This window comes from Lepidochelys kempii, chromosome 27 (genome assembly GCF_965140285.1).
Source record: "Lepidochelys kempii isolate rLepKem1 chromosome 27, rLepKem1.hap1, whole genome shotgun sequence".
NCBI lineage: Eukaryota > Metazoa > Chordata > Testudines > Cheloniidae > Lepidochelys > Lepidochelys kempii.
Genome location: NC_136406.1, coordinates 7961658 through 7980703, shown reverse-complemented (window position 1 = coordinate 7980703; position 19046 = coordinate 7961658). Strand labels below are relative to the sequence as shown.

The following is a 19046-nucleotide window of genomic DNA, read 5'->3' as shown; positions in this document are numbered from 1 at the left end:
AGGACCTGCTTCACGATTTTTCCAGGGACTGAGGTGAGGCTGACTGGCCTGTAGTTCCCAGGATCCCCCTTCTTCCCTTTTTTAAAGATGGGCACTACATTAGCCTTTTTCCAGTAGTCCGGGACTTCCCCCGATCGCCATGAGTTTTCAAAGATAATGGCCAATGGCTCTGCAATCACACCCGCCAACTCCTTTAGCACTCTCGGATGCAACGCATCCGGCCCCATGGACTTGTGCATGTCCAGCTTTTCTAAATAGTCCCGAACCACTTCTTTCTCCACAGAGGGCTGGTCACCTCCTCCCCATGCTGTGCTGCCCAGTGCAGTAGTCTGGGGGCTGACCTTGTTCGTGAAGGCAGAGGCAAAAAAAGCATTGAGTACATTGGCTTTTTCCACATCCTCTGTCACTAGGTTGCCTCCCTCATTCAGGAAGGGGCCCACACTATTCTTGACTTTCTTCTTGTTGCTAACATACCTGAAGAAACCTTTCTTCTTACTCTTAACATCTCTTGCTAGCTGCAACTCCAGGTGTGATTTGGCCTTCCTGATTTCACTCCTGCATGCCCGAGCAATATTTTTATACTCATCCCTGGTCATTTGTCCAATCTTCCACTTCTTGTAAGCTTCTTTTTTGTATTTAAGGTCAGCAAGGATTTCACTGTTAAGCCAAGCTGGTCGCCTGCCATATTTACTATTCTTTCTACACATTGGGATGGTTTGTCCCTGTCATAAATATAAAGGGAAGGGTAAACCCCTTTGAAATCCCTCCTGGCCGGGGGAAAGCTTCTCTCACCTGTAAAGGGTTAAGAAGCTAAAGGTAACCTCGCTGGCACCTGACCAAAATGACCAATGAGGAGACAAGATACTTTCAAAAGCTGGGAGGAGGGAGAGAAACAAAGGGTCTGTGTGTCTGTCTATATGCTGGTCTTTACTAGGGATAGACCAGGAATGGAGTCTTAGAACTTTTAGTAAGTAATCTAGCTAGGTATGTGTTAGATTATGATTTCTTTAAATGGCTGAGAAAAGAATTGTGCTGAATAGAATAACTATTTCTGTCTGTGTATCTTTTTTGTAACTTAAGGTTTTGCCTAGAGGGGTTCTCTATGTTTTTGAAGCTAATTACCCTGTAAGATATCTACCATCCTGATTTTACAGGGGGGATTTCTTCATTTCTATTTACTTCTATTTTATTAAAAGTCTTCTTGTAAAAAACTGAATGCTTTTTCATTGTTCTTAGATCCAAGGGTTTGGGTCTGTGGTCACCTATGCAAATTTGTGAGGCTTTTTATCCAACATTTCCCAGGAAAGGGGGGGGTGCAAGTGTTGGGAGGATTGTTCATTGTTCTTAAGATCCAAGGGTCTGGGTCTGTAGTCACCTAGGCAAATTGGTGAGGCTTTTTACCAAACCTTGTCCAGGAAGTGGAGTGCAAGGTTTTGGGAAGTATTTTGGGGGGAAAGACGCGTCCAAACAGCTCTTCCCCAGTAACCAGTATTAGTTTGGTGGTGGTAGCGGCCAGTCCAAGGAAAACGGGTGGAATATTTTGTACCTTGGGGAAGTTTTGACCTAAGCTGGTAAAGATAAGCTTAGGAGGTTTTTCATGCAGGTCCCCACATCTGTACCCTAGAGTTCAGAGTGGGGGAGGAACCTTGACAGTCCCTGTAACCTCAATAAGGATTCTTTAAAATACAACCAGCTCTCCTGGACTCCTTTCCCCATCATGTTATTCTCCCAGGAGATCTTGCCCATCAGTTCCCTGAGGGAGTCAAAGTCTGCTTTTCTGAAGTCCAGGGTCCGTATTCTGCTGCTTTTCTTTCTTCATTGTGTCAGGATCCTGAACTTGACCATCTCATGGTCACTGCCTCCCAGTTTCCCATCCACTTTTGCTTTCCCTACTAATTCTTCCTGGTTTGTGAGCAGCAGGTCAAGAAGAGCTCTGCCCCTAGTTGGTTCCTTCAGCACTTGCACCAGGAAATTGTCCCCTACATTTTCCAAAAACTTCCTGGATTGTCTATGCACCGCTGTATTGCTCTCCCAGCAGATATCAGGGTGATTGAAGTCTCCCATGAGAACCAGGGCCTGCGATCTAGTAACTTCTGCTAGTTGCCGGAAGAAAGCCTCGTCCACCTCATCCCCCTGGTCCGGTGGTCTATAGTAGACTCCCACCACGACATCACCCTTATTGCTCACACTTCTAAACTTAATCCAGAGAGTCTCAGGTTTTTCTGCAGTTTCATACTTGAGCTCTGAGCAGTCAGACTGCTCCCTTACATACAGTGCAACTCCCCCACCTTTTGCCCTGCCTGTCCTTCCTGAACAGCCTATATCCATCCATGACAGTACTCCAGTCATGTGAGTTATCCCACCAAGTCTCTGTTATTCCAATCACATCATAATTCCTTGACTTTGCCAGGACTTCCAGTTCTCCCTGCTTGTTTCCCAGGCTTCGTGCATTTGTGTATAGGCACTTGAGATAACCTGCTGATCGCCCCTCTTTCTCAGTAAGGGGGTTGGACTAGATGAGCAGGGGGTTGGACTAGATGACCTCCTGAGGTCTCTTCTAACCCTAATCTTCTACGATTCTATTATTCTACTATCAGAAAGGGGGCCAGATAAGAACCTAAGAGAAATAAATTCCATCTCCAAAATATTTTTTGATGAGAAAAGTGATTTCGCTGCAAAATGCCAGGAAGCCCTTCCTCTGTATTCAGCAGACACTGTGCTCAGCAGCATGTGGCTCTAGATGCTAATCATTCTCATGTTATTAGCACATGCCAGTTCCCAAGTGTTGCACAGACATTAGCTAATTACATTTCACGGCCCTACTGGGGCTCTCGTTAGCTTCATTATAAAACTTCTAATTTAAAATTACCCCGAACAAAGGTTTCATAAATTCCCCTGCACGCTGAGAAAAAGAGCTGCAGCTGAAATCTACTTATCTAGTTAGAGGTGAGAGTGGATTAATCCAGTTATCCTGATCTAATCTACCCAGAGGCTGGATTCTGCTCCTGGTTCTAGCAGTAGAAATCCTGAAATCAAGGGAGTTGGGAATGGCACTACAGGGGAGGTGATTCTGCTGTGTTTTAGGGCTTGTCCACACAGAGTGGCCTATAGGGGGTGTGAACTGTGGAGCGCTCTACCGTGTTATGCTCTGACTGTCCTGTGTAGGCCCCGCTGGCGTGAACTAAAAGGTATTGAGTTCATGCTGATGTTGTCCCATTTAAACAGGGCTCTGTTAATGCACACATTAGCTCATTCCCACAGGGTCTAGATGGGGCAGTTAGGGTGCAACATGTTGGAGTGCTCTGCCGTTCACACCCCTGTAGTCCGAACTGCAGCGTCATGTAGACAAGCTCTCAGACAAGTGTTGACCCCAGCAGGAATTGCATCCGTGGAACTGAGGCCAGAAGAGAGCCCCCGCTGTTTATAATGCACACATCACAACTGCCGCCCATCGAGGGACCGTACATTTGATTTATAAAAAGCCAGTGGGGCTTAAAAAGCCTTGGATGAAAAAGACAATAGATTGTTCTTATTACTCTGTAACACATCGTGGACTTTGCTGTCACTACGCTGCCCCCACAGCCACTCAGGGCTTCAGTTAGGCAACAGAGAGAGAACTCAAATCCTCCTGCTCCACAAGCCCAGGCCCCTGCCACTAGAGCTAAAGGAGAATCTCCGTTAGCTGTTAGCAGTATGAGGCCCATGACACACAGTTGAACAGTCCCACTTTCACTCAGCGGAGGGCATTGACTTTCATACGTCCCAGCCAGTTCGTTCCAGTATTTGTTTTCCCAAACTCTCAGCTCCTCATCAGCCAAAGGATTTGGGGGGCACATTGTCAGAGGAAAGCAACACAAGTAGAACAACTTGGGACACACCCCCACACAGCAGGCATTAGAGAGGAACACGGCATTTGCAGTCTTTCCTGGTGCAGCTGAGTGGAGAAATTCCCACTGCCCTGGGAAGGCAGAAGGGGAAATTTGTTGTTTGTGGAAAAGTATCAAACAATTCCTATTCTAAGCTTACACCTTTCCCTATGAAGCGGTGGTTTATGCTGACATCAAACTGTAATTCCACTATAACACCCCTCCCTGCTCTCATTGGAGCATAGGAATTGCTGGACTGGATTAGACCAGGATTGTGTCTCTGATGATAGAAGCCAGAACCAGATGCTTCCAAAAATGGTGCAGAAAGCCTGGTGGTGAGCAATAATGGATTAACTTGAGACAATATCAGAACAAATCAAAGAGATGGAGTGCATCTGGCTCTCTGTGTGCTCCGATTAATGATTAACAACAAAAGCAACAATGTAACTCTCCCCTAGCATTTCTCATCCTCCAAGGATTAGGAAGCACAGTAAGGATGGATCCTTCCTCCCACCCCCCTTTAAAGGGGTAGATAAGTATCAACTCCAGCTTGTACACGGGCTGCAAAGCAGGGAGGTCACACAGCTAGCTGGAGGAACAGGCAAGTCTAGAATTCAGGAGCTCCCATCTCCCAGACCTCTGCTCAGATGGGCTGTCTTCCTCCAGATGAAATGGGCACTTTTCCAGGATCAGGGCTTTACTAAGGACACTCCCAGTAAAACTCTACATGACCAAAATCCAAACCCTGGAGGAGGAGTGTCCACTTCTTCATGGTGGCAACATTTCCTGGTAGCCCCCACGCTCCTGGATGTTAGAGTCACACTTTTCTCAACAACTGTGTTCCCCCCCACCAGCCCCATCTTCAATTCTGACCTGATTTTAGCAGCAGCTCTCTGGTGAGATGACAGAGTAAGTGAATGAGGCTTCCTGCTGCCTGAAAGAGTCTGCTTTTAGAGAGCAAAAGGAATTGGTTTCTCGCTCCACCTTTGATAGCCTGGCTGCTCAGATGGGAAAGGGAAGCAAGAGCATGTCCAGTGTTCCAGATACAGCCGAGCAGAATGCCCCTACTGTGCTGCTGAACATACCAGGCAGGCCATAGTGCTGAATGCAGCAGGTATATTAAGGTAGAGTAATGTACTGGCTGGCTTGCTGAATTGGTCAGGGATGCCCGCACATTCCATTTCACTGGGTGGTGCACAGCGCTGAAAGGGTTACTGTTTTCCCCTCTCCCTGTGACAGCCAGCCAGCCCTCTGTCCCAGCCTCTATCCATCAGTCTGTCTTTGCGTGTGTCTATCAATCTAGGCAGCTATGCAGCAGAAGGCAGACAAATAGCCCCTTATCAGTAGACTATCGGGAATGAAATAGATCAAGAACCCACAAAGCCAGGCACACTGCGGATCAGGGAAGATGAATAAGAGAAAAACAAATGCTATTTATCACCGCCTAACACTCCCAAGGACAAATGACACCTGCACTAGCAAGGTAATGAAACCCTTCAGGGAGGAAAACAAATGAATTATGACCCTGACTCCTGCTTGCCCTGCGTCCCAGCCAAGGCTGGGCTGGCATTTCCATTACACACCTTGTTTTCACCCTGGGCTTCATAACTTCACATCACTTTGCTGGAGCGTGAGTGTGAGGGGGAACCTGGTTCACAAGGAATCTCCATCCCAAAGGCCTAGGCCAGGTCCACACTACAGAATTACTTTGATATAAGTACGTGGCTCAGGGGTGTGAAAACGTAGTTCTACCGACCAAAGAGCTGGTGTAGACAGATGTGGATTAACTCTGGCGGAGGTGGATTAACTACACCGACAGGAGAGCTCTTCACTAACACGCTACAGCACCACCGATGCAGCATTTTAAGTGTAGACGTGCCCTTAGAATGGAAGCTTTCTGGGGAAGAGACAGTCTTTTGTTCTGAGTTTGTACAATGCCGAGCATCACAGGGTCCTGGTCTGTGACTGGGGCTGCTAGACCCTCTCACAATACAAATAACGTAACAATAATGATGGAGAACTTCCGATGGTGATGCTAACAATGGACTACCCTCTGCTTTCAGCCAGGCTGGCGACCCCTACAACTGGAGCTGGGCGAAAAACAGCTTTTTGGGGTTCATGGGCCATTTTAAAAAGTCGGGGAAAAATTCAGTTTGGGTTAGACTGCGAAAACTTTTCAGCGAATTGAAAATTTATTTGAAAAAAAAAAAAAGGTTTCAGGTCAAACAAATTATTTTGTTTCGATTTTGACCATTTTTAAACATTTTTGAATATAAATAAAAATAAAATTAAAGAAACTTGAAATGAAAAGTTGTTTCAAACAGAAAAATTGAAATATTTTGTTTCAAAAACATCAACAATAGATTTTGGGGGGAATTTTTTAGGGTTTTTTTTCTAGATGAAAAATTAGGTGAAATCGACATGTATTCATTCGATACACCTTTTGATGTCCCTGAACCTTCACTTTTTGCCAAAAAAAGCTGTGTGTGAAAAATTTGGCCCCACTCAACCTGTGACTACCAAGAGCCCTCATTTACACCTCACTTTACTCAGACTTTGTCCTATTTCTCCATCCTCTTTTGTCTGTTTCACCTTGTCATAATCCTGAACTGGGAGCTCTCTGGGGCAAGGACTGTCTGTTTTCATTAGGAACATAAGACTTGCCAGACTGGGTCAGAACGCTGGTCCCTCTAACCAGTATCCTGTCTCTGACTGTGATGCTGGTAGACCAGGTGCCAACTCCTCCCAAGGCTGTAGCTGTCAGCTGAGCACTGACAAACTCATTGCTGGAAACCAGACCAACCAATATGTGAATATTGTTCAAGATAGGTGTTGGACTTGTAACAATGTCTTTAGTGGTTAGACTCTATAGAATGCTTGTAAATTGCTGCAAGGGTTAATCTGACTTGTAATGTCTGTATCTCATGCTCTAAGGTAATAGGTACATTTTACTCTATAACTGTACAAATGCCTGCTCTGAACCTGTGAACTCAGGCAGGAGGAATGGCTGCCCTGACCATTAGGGAGGATTATCCGAACTAAATGGGTCATTGTGGCACATCACATTAGAAAAACTTTGCTAATTGCCCCTACGTAGGCTATGTGCAGAGGGGCTCGTCTCATCTGTTTGGATTTCAGAAGAGCAAAATAAAAATAGCTGACATGAAAATTTTTCATCTCTTTGCTGTTTGGACTCTCACGAGGCTGAGAAACAAAAGCAAAGATCCCCCAGGTCAACCTGGGTTAGCCCTAAAGCACATTCAGTGCTGACAGATTGCTACAACTCAGTCACATTTTGGAACCATAACTCCTTTGTAAGATACGTTGCTTGCTTTAACGGTAAATAACTCTCTCATTTCTTTTTCCTAGTTAATAAATCCTTAGTTAGTTTAGTACAGGATTCGCTACAAGTGCTGTCTTTGCTGTGAGATCTAAGGTACAAACTGACCTGAGGAAAGTGACTGGTCTCTTGGGATTGGAAGGAACCTGAATATTTTGTGATAGTTGGTATAAGCAGAGGTGAAAATAAGCCGGTCCAGTCCGGTGTGGCGTACCGGCAAGAGCAGGTACACAGCCAACCGTACCGGCAGAGGGCAGCTTCCTGAGGCTCGTGATTTAAAGGGCCCGGGGCTCCCAGCAGTGGCTGGAATCCCGGACCCTTCAAATCGCCACCAGACCCCCGCTGCTGGAGCCCTGGGGTAGTGGTGGTGGTGGCCGGGAGCCCCGGGGCTCTGGTGGTGCTTTAAAGGGCCTGGGGCTCCCAGCCACGGCTACTGCAGCCAGAGCCCCGGGCCTTATGGGAGTTGGGTCCTGGTGTGGGGTTCAGAGGGAGCAGGGGCCCATGGGAGCTGAGTCCTGGTATTGGGCTCAGAGGGAGCAGGGGCTCATGGGAGCTGAGTCCTGGTGTGGGGCTCAGAAGGAGAAGGGGCTCATGGGAGCTGGGTCCCTCGAGGGGGGTATGGGACAGAACCCTAGATATGAGGGGAGAACCTCAGGGGAGAGTGCTGTGCCCTAGGGGAAGCTGAAGGGGGCAGTGGATCCTCTTGGTTTCTCAGGATATTCATTCTGTTGACACCACTCCATGCCCTGCAGAGCAATGCAAACCGCTGGCACCTTCTTCCCAGGAGCCACCCATGCTGTCTCGGGTAGCCGTGGCACAGCGAGTGGCAGGAGGGGCTGGCCACCCTGAGGACATGCCTGGGGTCTCGGACAGGTCCCCACGCGGGGTGCCTAGCCCCTCCCGCTGCTTGCAGTGCTGTGGCTACACTATTTTTAGTGCATTCTCCTGATCAGGGCTAGCGTGGGTATGTCTCCTGGAGCTCCAAGTGTAGATGTCCCTCTGTGTTTCTCCCAGCTCCCATCCCACTCCGGACACGCACAGCCTGAACTCGGGCTCACAAAGGAAGGGGCCAGCTGCTGACACAGCAGTACACCTAGTGAAATCCACACTCTGTGTTTCCTGCTGTGCCACTGGCCCTTCCCCAACAACTGTGCTGCAAGCCGCGATCCCAGGGTGCAGCCTTACGGCTCGCTCTGCGGCCAGCTCTCTTCCCAACCTGGCACTGTTGTGGGGTTTCCTCGCCCCCCCCGCTGTGTGAGGCGTGCAGAGTGTTTGCTTTGCCGGCTGGAGGCTCACTACTCTCCGCCTGCCGGAGAGGGAGGGAGTCACCCTGCGCCGGTGCCAATATTTAATTTCCGAAAGAAGTCTGCGAGGTGTGCTAACTGGAGCTGTGTGGCAGGGATTATCCATCAGCATGGATCCTCTGAGTCCATCACTCACCCTGACAGGTCGCCGATTACAGGGGGCTGGGTCAGGCCAGGCGATTTCTCAGAGGCCACTGTTTCTTTCATGCAAATTGGAAAATAAACCTTTCCAGCATTTTCATGCAAGAGACCAGTGAGGATCTTGCTTTCCTTTGCATCCTCTCCGAGTCCTGCTGGCTACGTGACACAGGGATGCTATTGTTCTCATGGGAAATATTGGCTATTTTTAATTGCTGATAGGGAAAATAAAAAAAAAAAAAGACCTTGATTTTAGATGGGAACCCAGCGTGGCAAGAGGTGCCAGACAGGCCTGCAGGGCACTGAATAGGCACAGCATGGAGACTGTGACCCCTAACCCCATTGGGAAGGGGTTTCATTCCCCATGACCTATTTCACCTCTGGCTTTTCTGTGCAGATATCCAACAAGAAGGTCAATTTGTGTCCAGTTGTGATGGTGGGTCCGGATTGAGACCTGCCAAACTCATTTCACCTGGGAGACCAAAGGTCCATTTAATGGCAATGACTCTCCTGCGCTTGAAGCGGATGCAAACTTGCCACCTTGTTCCAATGGCACAGCTCAGGATCTACCCAGGTGCTGGAGCTAACTATGACTCAGCTCACAAATTACAGGCCGTGTTTTGATTCCTACACAAATCTAATGCAAGAGGAAGTAGTGCAGGAGAAACTCTGTCAGTAAAGCCCATGCCTGGACTACCCGTGAGTATTTAATTCACAGAAATGAATACTGATTATTAAATGCAGCACTCAGAAGTATTTGTCAAATAGACACAGTGTTCCTTCCTCATGGCCTTTGCTTAGCTTATGTATGCTTTGTCCTCGAGGTATAATACTAATAAGCAGACTGCGCTCTCCTGGGGTGGGCGAATGACTGTGTGTCTGTGACTGCCCTCTACTGGCTGGCAGTGAGTGTCATGGTCTCTCACAGAGTAACAGAGACCAGCATCTAAAGGCTGGTCTACAATGAAAGGCTACACTGACATAGCGATGTCGCTCAGGAGTGTGGAAAATCCACACCCCGAGAGACATCTTTAAGCCAACCTCACCCCCAGTGTAGACAGCACTAGGTCAATGGAAGAACCGAGCTAAGGCCTCTCAGGTAGGTGGATGACCTACAGTGATGGGAGAACCCCTAATGTCACTGCAGTGAGTGTGTACACTGAATCGCTAGAGTGGGAAACACAGAAGGTGAAGCCTAAATGATTTCTATCTGGGGACTTTTGAATAGAGCAGGGTAAAGTTTTTTAGCCCAAACTCCCCCCCCCCCGCCCACAAACAATGCAGATTTGACAAACTTCCGTCAATTTGTGTCAGTTTCATTGACTTGTTCGTGTTGGAACCTGCCCCCCCCCCAAAAAAAAAACAACACCCTAGAAAAAGGCAAAACAGCTCATTTAATCTGTTTTCAAATGATTTTTCAGTCTGAAATTACTTTGTTTAGAATCATAGAATCATAGAATAACAGAGTTGGAAGGGACCTCTGGAGGCCATCTAGTCCAATTCCCTGCCCAGAAATGTCCTTTCATTTGGAAGGCCAAGGCACAATTGGAGTTGCAGCTAGCAAGGGATGTGAATGGTAACAAGAAGAGTTTCTACAGGAATGTTAGCAACAAGAAGAAGGTGAGGGAAAGTGTGGGAGCCTTACTGAATGGGGGAGGCAACCTAGTGACAGAGGATGTGGAAAAAGCTGAAGTACTCAATGCTTCTTTTTACTCTGTCTTCACAGACAAGATCAGCTCCCAGACTTCTGCACTGGGCAGCACAGCATGGGGAGGAGGTGACCAGCCCTCTGTGGTGAAAGAACAGATTAAGGACTATTTAGAAAAACTGGACGTGCACAAGCCCATGGGGCCGGATGCGCTGCATCTGAGGGTGCTGAGGGAGTTGGCTGATGTGATTGCAGAGCCATTGGCTATTATCTTTGAAAACTCATGGTGATTGGGGGAGGTCCCAGATGACTGGAAAAAGGCTAATGTAGTGCCCATCTTTAAAAAAGGGAAGAAGGAGGATCCGGGGAACTACAGACTGGTCAGCCTCACCTCAGTCCCTGGAAAAATCATGGAGCTGGTCCTCAAGGAATCCATTTTGAAACACTTGGAGGAGAGGAAGGTGATTAGGAACAGTCAACATGGATGTGGGGAAAGCGGTGGACGTGATATAACTTGACATTAGCAAAGCTTTTGATATGGTCTCCCCAGAGTATTCTTGCCAGCAAGTTAAAGAAGTTTGGATTGGATGAATGGACTATAAGGTGGATAGAAGGCTGGTTAGATCTCTGGGCTCAACGGGTAGTGATCAACGGCTTGATGTCTAGTTGGCAGCCAGTATCAAGCGGAGTGCCCCAAGGGTCGGTCCTGGGGCCAGTTTTGTTCAACACCTTCATTAAGATCTGGATGATGGAATGGATTGCACCTTCAACAAGTTCATCGATGACTCTAAGTTGGGGGGAGAGATAGATGTACAGGAGGGTAGGGATAGGGTCCAGAGTGACCTAGACAAATTAGAGGATTGGGCCAAAAGAAATCTGACGAGGTTCAACAAGGACAAGTGCAGAGTCCTGCACTTAGACAGAAGAATCCCATGCACTGCTACAGGCTGGGGGCCGACTGGCTAAGCGGCAGTTCTACAGAAAAGGACCTGGGGATTACAGTGGACTAGAAGCTGGATATGAGTCAACAGTGTGCCCTTGTTGCCAAGAAGGCTAACAGCATATTAGGCTGCATTAGTAGGAGCATTGCCAGCAGATCGAGGGAAGTGATTATTCCCCTCTATTTGGCAATGGTGAGGCCACACTTGGAGTATTGCATCCAGTTTTGGGCCCCTCATTACAAAAGGGATGTGGACAAATTGGAGAGAGTCCAGTGGAGGGCAATGAAAACGATCAGAGGGCTGGGACACATGATTTACAAGGAGAGGCTGAGGGAACTGGGTTTATTTAGTCTGCAGAAGAGAAGCGTGAGGGGGGATTTGATAGCAGCCTTCAATTACCTGAAAGGGGGTTCCAAAGAGGATGGAGCTCAGCTGTTCTCAGTGGTGGCAGATGACAGAACAAGGAGCAATGGTCTCAAGTTGCAGTGGGGGAGGTTTAGGTTGGATATTAGGAAAAACTATTTCACTAGGAGGGTGGAGAAGCACTGGAATGGGTTACCTGGGAGGTCATGGCCTCTCCATCCTTAGAGGTTTTTAAGGCCCGGCTTTACAAAGCCCTGGCTGGGATGATTTAGTTGGGGATTGGTCCTGCTTTGAGCAGGGGGTTGGACTAGTTGACCTCCTGAGGTCTCTTCCAACCCTAATCTTCTCTGATTCTGTATTGTATTTTTTTTAAACAAGTTTAGAATGGTCAGAATCAAAATGGAATGTTTCATTTGACCTGTGTTTTAACTTTTTGATTTGCCAACGCTTGTGGAACATTTCATTTTCAGACTGACCCCCAAATAATTGTTTTTTTTAATGGCCAGTGAATGGAAAAATTGTGATTTCAACAGCTCTGCTTTCAAAATTGATTGCAGGCTATAGAGAGGAGAATCATATGGCTATACAGCAGGCCCAGTTAGCTGGCACTCTCACCTAACCAAAGGTTAGCTGTGTCCCCTGGAGAGGATTTCTCAGTGACTGAAGCGGGAGAGAGAGACAGGAGACCCTTCCCTGGTGTAAAACAGTGTTGCTCCATTGACTTCACTCAAGCTATGCTGAGTTATGCTGGCTGAGGATCTGGCCCAAACTCAATGTTGCCAGCATTCCCAATGTTATCACAACTCTCATGATGTTGAGTGGTTTTTTTTGTAAAGCCCCAGCTCTTGGAGTCATGGGATTAGGTGATAATCTCGGTTTTTATTTTTTATAGAAGTACATTTCCAACTTGCAATAGAGCGAGCCCTCACCTGAGGCACCCTCCAGCATCAGGCCATAGCACAACAAGTGTGCCTGCCTTAGTTTCCCCTTTTGTTTGCCTAAGAAAGGAACATAATCTCTCTGTGTCCAAAACAAAACCTGCCTCTGGGCATAACTTATTCACACACAGTGCAGTAACTCCCCCGCCCCCCCCAACCTTGTAATAAAAACCATTCTCCAATTCCCACAATAAAAAAAGATACTGCAGGGTTTTTTTCCATTCCCCTCTACAGGAACATCAAGTCCAAGTCACCCACCCGAGGTCAATAGTGGCACTTTGTTCCCAGTTCCTTTTGACGTGATTCAGGGCCCCATTGTCCAGTACCTTCACCCAGGCAGACCCCGCTCCTTCATGCCTGTACCCCTGCTCAGCAGGATCCACTCTCCCACAAGAACCCTCTGACTTCTGGGCTTGGCTTCTGCTGACCCAGCTGGAGCCTCCCCTTTCCGAGGGGCCACTGCCAGAGCCTTCTGCTCCCTGGGGGTACCCAGCTTTGCTCCGTTCTCACCAACAGCTTTCTTCCAAGCTCCTGGCTAAATTACTGCTCTCCCTTCAAACTCAGCTCCTGCCAGCTCTGCTTGCTGCTTCTGTCTCTGAATCCTCTCTGCGGCTGACTCTCTGGGTTTCTGCGGGTATGTCTACACTGCACCCCAAGCCCGGGTCTGTGGGACTTGGCGTTTCCAAGCTCACACTTGGATGTCCCTGCTGCATGGTAAATCTGGGTTTACAATGGCAGGATCTGGGTCTCACAGCCGTGCTCATGCATCCGCGCTGCACTACATAGACCTTCTGACTCGTGTCTGTTGCTTTGCCTGCGTCCACACTGCCAAATGACAGGGCTTGGACCTGAGTCACAGCGGGACTTGGGCTCTGATCCACGCCCCGAGCGGGATCCTAGGAGCCGGGTTCTCAGTGCCAGTCAGAGTGACGGGTGCGTGGATGGAAGGGGGAGCTTGGACTTGAACCTAAGTCACAGCCCAGGCTTAGTGTGCAGTGTGGACACACCCTGTGTCTCCTGCTCTCGAACAGCTCTCACCTGCTGATCACCTCCTGTTGTGCCTAGAGTTTTCTACTGACAATGAGGCTGATGAGCAATAGTGCAGGACGACCACCCGAAATATGAGTGATATAATGTGTCTCTAACATTGTAGGGAGCTCTCAGCAGACACAGGGGGCAGGAGGAAGCGAGATGGAACATGTCTGCACTCTGCCAGTTCTCAGCTGGCAGGTGGTCCCCTGCGTACAAGGACCAGAGCAGCGTAAAGGAGCTTAAAAGCCCCCCACGCGGCTGGGGAAGGTTTCCTTTGGTGCAGGCAGCACTACGGGGGGCAGACATAAGGCTGTGTTGGGAGGAGGCCCACGTGCGGGTAGAGACCAGGTAGTGCTGCAGCCATGGGGCTGGCTGAGGTACACTCTCCGGCCCACAGAGCATCCCAGGGCTAGGAGGGCATAAAGGTGAATTAAAGTCTCCAAGCCCCCGTCCCCCTCAGGCTGGGAGTTCTGTGCTCCACCACTTAGAGACACAGCACAGAATCTGTCTCGGGGTGTCCTTGTAACTATTGGGGTGAGGTCTGAGCCAGAGCTGGGAGTCAGGTTTTAATACCCAGGAGACAAACTCCCTGAAGTTTGCAGTATGGGCGATTTAACCCCAGCAGAACCGCAGAGCCCTTCAGCCTGACTAGCCCTTACCCCTGTGGAGAACCAGGTCGCTAATGTCCATTCAGCAACTCCAGAAACTAGATAGGTGGGACGGGGAGGCTGGTGCAGGGGAAGGTGGGTAGCGTGCTTACCCGTGGTGTTACTGATCGGAGGTAAATTCTCACAGTATTGATCCTGGATGGAAGCCGAGATGGGGCTAATCCAGAGGATAAATACCTGCAGACAGAAGTGGAGGAAGCAAACACTGTTAGGGCTGCGGGTGGCCATCACAGCGGGTGATTCTGATCTCACGTACATAGAATTATAGAATATTAGGCTTGGAAGAGACCACAGTATTCCCTAGGAAGAACTCAGGTTTGCTTTGGTCACATTGTCCCAGCTTCCTGATGGGGCCTCAGGGACCTTCCCTTGTGTCAGCTCTCCCTGGGTGAGAACTGTGCACAAAGGCACCCGATCCTGGCCCAATGAGCTGCTCAGAGCCAAATCCATCCCCAATGTAATGCCCCTGGAGCCAGAGGAATTGCTCCTGGTATGAATTTGGTCCAGTACATCTAATTCCTAACCCCCCTGCCTGCTTCAGCACAGAGCCATTCCCACATTCAGGTCACAATGAGGGTTGTGAAGCTCATGCAAATTCTGCTTCCTACAAATTCTGCTCCGGTTGTTAGAGAGGCCTGACTCTCGGAGACCCAGGCCCAGAGCTATCTATGAGTATTATTATTGTTATTTATTATTTATTATTCTGCGTGAGAATGTACAATAAACTCCCTTTGCTCCACTAAGGGGCTGATTCTCATCTACACTAATAATTAATTAATAGCTGGCATTTTTATAGCATTTTTCATCAGTAGCTCTCAGAGCCCTTTTCAAAGGAGGTCAGTATGATTATCCCCATTTTACAGGTGGGGAAACTGAGGCACAGAGCCAGGAAACCGATTTGCTGAAGGAGCCTTCAGTGAACATACATTACATTCACACTCACTTTAAGAGCCCTCTCCATACCCAGAACCATATAAAGTGGCCTTAATGTAAATGAAAATGAGGCTGGAGGTTTTTTAAATGTATCATATTTATTCTGCCCCTCCTCCCACAAAAAAAATTTGTGCACAACTTTCCTAGGCACCAGAATGAAAACTAAGGTTGCTCAGGTGTATTTGCTCAAAATGCATACTCTAAGGGTCTGTCCATACTGCAGCTGGAGCTGTGATTTCAGCATATTGGGGGGAGGGATAGCTCAGTGGTTTGAGCATTGGCCTGCTAAACCCAAGGTTGTGAGTTCAATCCTTGAGGGGGCCATTTAGGGATCTGGGGCAAAAATTGGGGATTGGTCCTGCTTTGAGCAGGGGGTTGGACTAGATGACCTCCTGAGGTCCCTTCCAACACTAACCTTCTATGATTCTATGATATTGCCATACCTAAGCTAGCTTCGCTCTAGCGAGCCCAGGTATCAATAGCAGCGAAGCTGTGGCTGCATGGCCTTCAGTTCAAGCTAGCCGTCCAAGCAAAATAGCCAGGAGCCTGGGTGGGCTTGTATAGCCTGTGCTGAAACCCATGCTGCTGCAGCTTCACTGCTATTGGCACCCAAACTAGCGAGATCCCAGCTAGGTCAGGTAAATCTACATGAGCTGCAATCACACCCCCTGACTGACGTGTAGACATACCCTGAAAGCAAGGAAAACCCAAAGTAAGGGGCCATTCCAACCCAACACAATAGCAGTGTGCAAGAGTTAGCCCACTGCCATCCTGACTTTCTATCACAGCAATGCACAACACCCTCTCCAACGCAATCGCTTCCAACTCATGCTCAGTGAAGACACCACAGCCCCAGGAAACACATTGCAACCTGCTCTGACCCACCACAGCCCCAGGAATCACTTTGCAACCTGCTCTGACCCACCACAGCCCAGGAATCACATTGCAACCTGCTTTGACCCACCACAGCCCCAGGAATCACATTGCAACCTGCTCTGACCCACCACAGCCCCAGGAAACACATTGCAACCTGCTCTGACCCTATTTAGCAATGGCACCATAATTATCATCTTCCTTTCAGCCTTAGCAGTTGCAGGTACCACGGAGCCGAGAAAGCGTGCAAACCTGTCTTTACGTTCAAACCCTGTTACCTTATGGAAGACAAATAATAAATACTCTTGCTAATAAAATCACAGACTTTTACTACATTGTTATGCTGGAAGCTGTTAATGGCTTCCATCAAGTAGGTCTTTGATCTATAGACAGTCACAAACCTGGTTAAAGTTGATGGATGTACAAAGCACAGGCCAAGGACTTGTCTGATGGGGAAATCAACCAGAATTGCTCTTGTAGCATGAGCTATTCTGGCACAGTTTACCTGTGTGGATGCTCTAATCTGGAGTAAAAGTCACTTTTATTCTGAAGTGATTAGTGTGCTTCCAAAATGGAGTAATTATTCTGGAATAAAAATCACCCGCCCACAGTCAGACAGAGAGTATGTAGCACAGCGGGAGTGAAACCCAGGTCTCCTAACACACAGGCTAGCCCTTCTGCCACTGACTCCTCTGTCCTCCCTAGCCTTATTTATGGGCCCCTGGGAGAATTCTGGCCTTAGTCACCAGGCAGGTGTTAAAGCAAGATGCCAGGCAAGCGCTGTACTTCGACTGCAGCCACTGGTGGAGAGAGGCAACGCCTCTGATTTCTTCAGGTGCAGTGTTACATCCTGATGTATTGTCGTGTGTTGTTATGATGAGATTTGAGCTCCAGGTCCCTGGAATAAAACCGCCTCCCTCTGATGAAAAGAAATAATTGGGCAGAAATGGCCCGGAAAGCTCATTTAGCAAGCCCTCCCTTGCCGCGCGCTGCAGGACATTCAGCGGCGGGCTCTGCTAATTGCAAGCCAGCATGGGCTCAGTCCTCAGTCACTTGCGATGAAGGGGGTTGTCCAAGGACATGTGTTCTTAAGTCATGTTCCGTTGGGAGCCCCCAGCATGGGTTTGCCTAGTGTTAAAATGAGGGAGTGGAAGGGTTTAGTGCTTAGAGCAGGGGAGTCAGGACTCCTAGGTTCTGTTCTTAGGTCTGGGATGGGAGAAGGGACTAGTGGTTAAAGCAGGGAACCAGAGTCAGAACTCCTGGGTTCTATTCATAGATCAGGCAGGGGAGTTTAGTGGATAGAGAAGGGACTCCTGGGTTTTATTCCTAGTAAGGTCACTGTGTGACCTTAGGGAAGTCACTGGGTCAAATCATCCCAGGTGCAGCTGCACTAACCAGAACAGAATTTGACTATCTGTGCCTCAGTTTACCCACCTGTATAACCAGGGTGATAATTATTTGTCTCCCTCAGAAGGTTGCTAATTAGGATAGGTAATTAATGCCTATAAAGTGCTCTAACAAAATGCTGTGTATGATAAGCACCAAGGATCTGTCTATTTGCTTCTTGCCCTAAATTCTGGTTCCGGGTTGTGATGCTGCCAGATGTTCCACCCCAGAGGCGGATGAGGCACTCCCCAACTCTGGTTTGTGTGTCACTCTAAATTCTCAGGGTCCCTTCAGGATGAAAAGTGCCCGAGGCATGTGCAAGACTACTGTTACTGGCTGTTCTACCAGGCCACCGATGGGAAAGGCTCCAAACTTTTATTACAATCCTGATGCTCTGGCTGACTCTCCTTTCCATCAAGTCTGTCCTGGGTAATTATAGGCCTGTCAGCCTGACATCAATCCAGGGCAAGATAATGCTGCAGTTGATTGGGGACTCGGTTAATAAAGAATTAAAGGAGGATAATGCAATTAATGCAAATCAGCATGGGTTTATAGAAAATAGATCCTCTCAAACTAACTTGATATCTTTTTTTGATGAGATTATCAGTTTGATTGATAGAGGTAACAGTGTTGGCGTAATACACACAGACTTCTGTAAGGTGTTGGAATTGGTACCACTCGATACTTTGATTAAGAAACTAGAACAATATAAAATTAACCTGGCACACGTTAAAAGGATTAAAAACTGGCTAACTGAGAGGACTCAGAATGAAACCATCAGTGGAGAATCATCATCAAATGGATCTGTTTCTAGGGGGGTCTCACAGGGATCAGTTCCTGGGCCTAGGTTATTTAACATTTTTATCAATGACCGGGAAAAAAACATAAAATCATCACTGATAAAGTTTGCAGATGACACAAAAATTGGGAGAGTGGTAAATATCGAAGAAGACAGGACACAGAATCAGAGCGATCTGGATTGCCTGGTAAACTGGGGGCAAATAAACAAATGTTTGTAGCTAGGAACAAAGAATGTTCAGGATGGGGGAACTCTATTCTGGGAAGAACTGACTGAAAAAGATTTGGGGGTTGTGGTGGATGATCAGCCGGACGTGAGCTCCCAGTGTGACTCTGTGGCCAAAGGAGCTAATGCGACCCTTGAAGCCATAAATGGGGCAATCTTGTATATTTGGCACTGGTGCAGCTGATGCTGGAATCCTGTGTCCAGTTCAGGTGCCCCCAGTTCGAAAGGATAAATTGGAGAGGGTTCAGAGAAGAGCCACAAGAATGATTCAGAGCTTTAGAAAACCTGCTTTATAGTGATAGACTCAAAGAACACAATTAACAAAGAGAAGGCCAAGGGAGGGATGATGTGATCACAGCCCATAAGTATTGTATGGGGGAACAAGTATTTAATAATGGGCTATTCAATCTAGCAGAGAAAAGTATCACCCTATTCAATGCTGGAAGCTGAAGCGAGTATAATTCAGACTGGAAATAAGGTGTAATTTGTTAACGGTGAGAGTAATTAACCATTGGAACAATTAACAAGGGTTGTGGGGGATTCTCCATGACTGACAATTTTTTAAAGCAAGATGGGCTGTTTCTCTAGCAGT

General features: G+C 47.9%; 1 protein-coding gene across 1 annotated transcript in view; it reads right to left on the bottom strand.

The window, feature by feature from the left end:
- Positions 1-19046, bottom strand: part of LOC140903899 (corticotropin-releasing factor receptor 1) — a 124457-nt gene that overhangs the window by 84228 nt on the left and 21183 nt on the right. The window contains exon 2 of the mRNA XM_073325842.2: positions 14331-14415. Within this exon, the coding sequence (XP_073181943.1) occupies positions 14331-14415 (85 nt within the window). The remainder of the gene's footprint in view (positions 1-14330; positions 14416-19046) is intronic.